Source organism: Telmatherina bonti, assembly GCF_933228915.1.
Source record: "Telmatherina bonti genome assembly, chromosome: 13".
NCBI lineage: Eukaryota > Metazoa > Chordata > Actinopteri > Atheriniformes > Telmatherinidae > Telmatherina > Telmatherina bonti.
In genome coordinates, this window is record NC_136611.1 from 3,422,917 (window position 1) to 3,428,916 (window position 6,000).

Sequence of the window (6,000 nt, forward strand, 5' to 3'; positions counted from 1 at the left end):
CACGTGGACGTTGGACATGTGGACGTTGGACACGTGGACGTTGGACACGTGGACGTCGGACACGTGGACGTTCGGACACGTGGACGTTCGGACACGTGGACGTTGGACATGTGGACGTTGGAAACGTGGACGTCGGACGTGCGGACGTTGGACACGTGGACGTTCGGACGTCGGACACGTGGACATGTGGGCGTTGGACACGTGGACGTTCGGACGTTGGACACGTGGGCGTCGGACACGTGGACGTTCGGACGTCGGACACATGGGCGTTCGGACGTGCAGATGTCGGACACGTGGACGTTCGGACGTCGGACACGTGGGCGTTGGACACGTGGACGTCGGACACGTGGACGTTCGGACGTTGGACACGTGGGCGTCGGACACGTGGACGTTCGGACGTTGGACACGTGGGCGTCGGACACGTGGACGTTCGGACGTTGGACACGTGGGCGTCGGACACGTGGACGTCGGACACGTGGACGTTCGGACGTTGGACACGTGGGCGTCGGACACGTGGACGTTCGGACGTTGGACACGTGGGCGTCGGACACGTGGACGTTCGGACGTCGGACACGTGGGCGTTCGGACGTGCAGATGTCGGACACGTGGACGTTCGGACGTCGGACACGTGGGCGTTCGGACACGTGGACGTTCGGACACGTGGACGTTCGGACGTCGGACACGTGGGCGTTCGGACACGTGGACGTTCGGACACGTGGACGTTCGGACGTCGGACACGTGGGCGTTCGGACGTCGGACATGTGGGCGTCGGACACGTGGACGTTCGGACGTCGGACATGTGGGCGTCGGACACGTGGACACGTGGACATGTGGGCGTCGGACACGTGGGCGTTCGGACGTGCAGATGTCGGACACGTGGACGTTCGGACGTCGGACACGTGGGCGTTGGACACGTGGACGTCGGACACGTGGACGTTCGGACGTCGGACACGTGGGCGTTCGGACGTCGGACATGTGGGCGTCGGACACGTGGACGTTCGGACGTCGGACATGTGGGCGTCGGACACGTGGACATGTGGGCGTCGGACATGTGGACGTTCGGACGTCGGACATGTGGGCGTCGGACACGTGGACGTTCGGACGTCGGACATGTGGGCGTCGGACACGTGGACGTGTGGGCGTCGGACATGTGGACGTTCGGACGTCGGACACGTGGACGTTCGGACGTCGGACATGTGGGCGTCGGACACGTGGACATGTGGGCGTCGGACATGTGGACGTTCGGACGTCGGACATGTGGGCGTCGGACACGTGGACGTTCGGACGTCGGACATGTGGGCGTCGGACACGTGGACATGTGGGCGTCGGACATGTGGACGTTCGGACGTCGGACATGTGGGCGTCGGACACGTGGACACGTGGACATGTGGGCGCCGGACACGTGGACACGTGGACATGTGGGCGTCGGACACGTGGACATGTGGGCGTCGGACACGTGGGCGTTCAGACGTCGGACACGTGGACGTTCGGACGTGCGGACACGTGGGCGTTCGGACGTGCGGACATCGGACACGTGGGCGTTCGGGACGTTCGGACACGTGGGCATCGGACACGTGGGCGTTCGGACATCGGACACGTGGGCGTTCGGACGTCGGACACGTGGGCGTCGGACACGTGGGCGTTCGGACGTCGGACACGTGGGCGTTCGGACGTCGGACACGTGGGCGTTCGGACGTCGGACACGTGGGCGTTCGGACGTCGGACACGTGGGCGTTCGGACGTCGGACACGTGGGCGTCGGACACGTGGGCGTTCGGACGTCGGACACGTGGGCGTTCGGACGTTCGGACACGTGGGCGTCGGACACGTGGATGTCGGACAAGTGGACGTTCGGACACGTGGACGTCGGACACGTGGACGTCGGACACGTGGACGTTCGGACACGTGGACGTTCGGACACGTGGACGTCAAACACGTGGACGTCAAACACGTGGACGTTCAAACACGGGGGCGTTCGGACACGGGGGCGTTCGGACACGTGGACGTCGGACACGTGGGCATTGGACACGTGGACGTTCGGACACGTGGATGTCGGACGTTTGAACGCCCCCGTGTCCGACGCCCACGTGTCCGACATCGAACGTCGGACACGTGGGCGTCGGACACGGGGGCGTTCAAACACGTGGACGTTGGAAACGTGGACGTCGGACGTGCGGACGTTGGACACGTGGACGTTGGACACGTGGACGTTGGACACGTGGACGTCAAACAAGGGGGCGTCAAACACGGGGGCGTCAAACACGGGGGCGTTCGGACACGTGGACGTTGGACACGTGGACGTCGGACACGTGGACGTCGGACACGTGGACGTTCGGACACGTGGACGTTGGACATGTGGACGTTGGAAACGTGGACGTCGGACGTGCGGACGTTGGACACATGGACGTTGGACACGTGGACGTCAAACAAGGGGGCGTCAAACACGGGGGCGTTCGGACACGTGGACGTTGGACACGTGGACGTCGGACACGTGGACGTCGGACACGTGGACGTTCGGACACGTGGACGTTGGACATGTGGACGTCGGACGTGCGGACGTTGGACGTGCGGACGTTGGACACGTGGACGTCAAACAAGGGGGCGTCAAACACGGGGGCGTTCGGACACGTGGACGTTGGACACGTGGACGTTGGACATGTGGACGTCGGACACGTGGACGTTGGACACGTGGACGTTGGACATGTGGACGTTGGAAACGTGGACGTCGGACGTGCGGACGTTGGACACGTGGACGTCGGACATGTGGACGTTGGAAACGTGGACGTCGGACGTGCGGACGTTGGACACGTGGACGTCAAACACGGGGGCGTTCGGACACGTGGACGTTGGACACGTGGACGTTGGACATGTGGACGTTGGACACGTGGACGTTGGACACGTGGACGTCGGACACGTGGACGTCAAACACGGGGGCGTTCGGACACGTGGACGTTGGACACGTGGACGTTGGACATGTGGACGTTGGACACGTGGACGTTGGACACGTGGACGTCAAACACGGGGGCGTTCGGACACGTGGACGTTGGACACGTGGACGTTGGACATGTGGACGTTGGACACGTGGACGTTGGACACGTGGACGTTCGGACACGTGGACGTTCGGACACGTGGACGTTGGACATGTGGACGTTGGAAACGTGGACGTCGGACGTGCGGACGTTGGACACGTGGACGTCGGACATGTGGACGTCGGACGTGCGGACGTTGGACACGTGGACGTCGGACATGTGGACGTCGGACATGTGGACATGCGAACACGGCCATGGATCAGGCTGTGTTTATTGATCTCGGATCAGACCTGTGCTGGTGCAGCGTCCGGCGGTCCAGTTCCCAGGCCAGCTCGGTGCTGAACTGCGGCTGCTCCCGGTGCTCCACCGGGTCCGTCTCCAGCTGCTCGCCATCAAAGCTCGCCTGGACCACCAGACTCAGACGGGGACTCTTGGGGAAGTGGCGACCTGGAGGAAGACAAGGACGGATCTTCGTCATCATGTCGACCCGGCAGAACTAGTCCAACGTTCTGGTCAGCACAGGAAGACATTTTATTCACTGATCAGAAAGTAAACACACAGATGTGTCGTCAATGACAACGATCAGCATTCGGACCAGTTCCAGAAACTTCTGATCGACTTTTACCGAGGAAATGAAAAATAATAAATCAATAAAATTACACAAATAAATTAATTATAAATTAATCCATTTATTTTCTCATCCAACTGTTCCAATCAGGAGACGTCTGTCCCAGCAACGATCAGGCGAGCAGCAAGGCGCCAGGACAGGTCCGCCTGGACCTGGACGGGTCCGCTTGGACCTGGACGGCTCCGCCTGGACCTGGACGGGTACGTCCGGACCTGGACGGGTACGTCCGGACCTGGACGGCTCCGCCTGGACGGGTCCGCCTGGACCTGTGACCCACGTCGGTGGAACCAGCTACCTACTGACACCAGAAGCACCGCCTCCATTTCAGCCTTTACCTGCCTACTAAACACACACCTGTCCCCCTGCCGTCCCACAAGCTAAAACTAAAAAAAAAAAGAAAAAAAGAGAGGGTTGAACATGCAGCTAGCTATTCCACAAAACATAACAATCCTTTGGTTAAATTTGATAATCTAACATTTAATAAAGGAGGACAAAGCTGATTGATGTGGTTTTAATGGTATTCAAAATAAATTTTCAAAAGGATAGCCTGTTTCAGTGGCAAAAAAGAAAAGAATAGAAGAAAAGTAGTACAGGATCCTTCATCTGGCGGTGGTTTGGATACCGGGGAGAAGATCACCAAACGATGACCAAACAACTGTCGTATGCAAAGTATGTCGCAAAAGTGTCGCCACAAAAGGTAGTCGTACCATAAATTTATTTCATCATTTGAAAAGTCCCCCCTAGAGCACTTTTTTTCATACGTTGCATTTATTATCATGCAATGGCACTTTATTTTGTTTTAAAATGACATGTTTCTGCCACTGCTTTAACTGTTCGATAAATACGGTTTTGATCAGTTTGCTTCGTTACAATTTCATCCTTTTGGCATGAATGTTTAAAATCAGCGTATCTTAATGCAGTATGAACAATTATGTTTTAATGGAGACACAAAATCATCTTACTGATGCGATTGTCTGCACCAAAGCATTAATTCAAGGCTAAGGTAAATATCGAGATATATATTGTATAACAATAAAAAATTGCAAAAATATAATTTAGTAATATAAGACACTGTCTTTTTCATTTAATTGAGTTGAAGAAAAACAAACAAGCAAATGGGTCCTGGACAAATAAGAGACTTTTCTGTTGAACAGTGGGATAAAATACCTGTCAACAGGTGCAGAAGTCTGACTGAGAGGAACAGAAAACACCTGACTGGAGCGGAAACATTAAAAGATTGTTCAACTAAATATTACTTTATGACTGATGGAATAAATTATCTTATTTGAACCAGAATTAGAAAAATAATGTCATGATTTTCATTAAAAATTATTTATTCTTTAGTCAATTTCAGCTTATTTTACAGGCAGCTGTTTTTATCCTTCTTTAATGAAAGGTATAAATAAACATGAGCACAGTAGTAGTAGTAGTTTGTGAAATGTAACATATAATATTTTATATTAACACAAAAACAAACAACACATCCAGCAGCTGTTTCTACATCTAGTCATTTAAACACACAAACAACGATGTTTGTGGGTTTTTTTATTTAAATGCAAAAAGATCCATTTTAGAGTTAAAACTAAGAAAAGTTGTTGTGGTTTTATGACGTGTGAAATAAATAAAAGTTTATTTTAAAATCTGTTAGTGTAGAAACTCTACAAACAGTAAATAGTTAAAAACAAACCGGGACAAACGGCGCTTTAACCCGCTTATACCCGCTTAAAGCGCCGCGTTTTAACAGGCAGGAGCCAGAAATAACAACCGGAGCAGAGACCGAGCAGCTCCGCAGGGTTTCCGCCTGAAGCAGCGGTAGGAGCGGCCGAAGCGGCAGCACCAGCGGCCCCTCTCACCTTCCAGGATGGAGACAACGATGAGAAGTTGGTCCGTCTTCGCAGCCATGTTGACGTTTCTGCGTCTCCGGATGGAAACTTCCAGTCACGCCGGTAAAAGCGCGTCTTCACGCCGCCGTTTCGCTCAGAACCGGCACCAGAATCTGGGACAGAAGAGACTCCATGACAGCAGGGAGCTTCCAGTAACCAAACAACCGCTTTGTTGTCAAGCTTTGGCGCCACCCATTTTGTTTTTAAACAGGAAGCAAAGAAGAAGAAGGTTCAGAGTGTCGCGCCGCCTGCTGGCCGGAGGAGGAAATGCAGCGTCAACTGAAAATGACTGAGCCGTTTAATTCACTTAGAAAGTAAACACACACACGTTGGTAAAAAATAAACAAACAAATAAATAAAAATATAAATAAAAAAATCTGTTGAGCCACTTCTTCACCGTGGGGGACATGGCCCCCAGTGCTCTGATGACAACAGGTACTATTGTTTTTCAGCATACTGTC

General features: G+C 54.2%; 1 protein-coding gene across 4 annotated transcripts in view; it reads right to left on the reverse strand.

The window, feature by feature from the left end:
• cep120 (centrosomal protein 120) overlaps window positions 1-5,718 on the reverse strand; it is a 90,667-nt gene extending 84,949 nt beyond the window's left edge. For all 4 annotated transcript variants that reach the window (XM_079250719.1, XM_079250720.1, XM_079250718.1 and 1 more), the window contains exons 1-2: window positions 5,510-5,718; window positions 3,319-3,475 (exon numbers count right to left, since the gene is read on the reverse strand). In XM_079250719.1, the coding sequence (XP_079106845.1) occupies window positions 3,319-3,475; window positions 5,510-5,558 (206 nt within the window). In that variant the 5' untranslated portion in view covers window positions 5,559-5,718. The remainder of the gene's footprint in view (window positions 1-3,318; window positions 3,476-5,509) is intronic.
• Window positions 5,719-6,000: the final 282 nt, after the last annotated feature.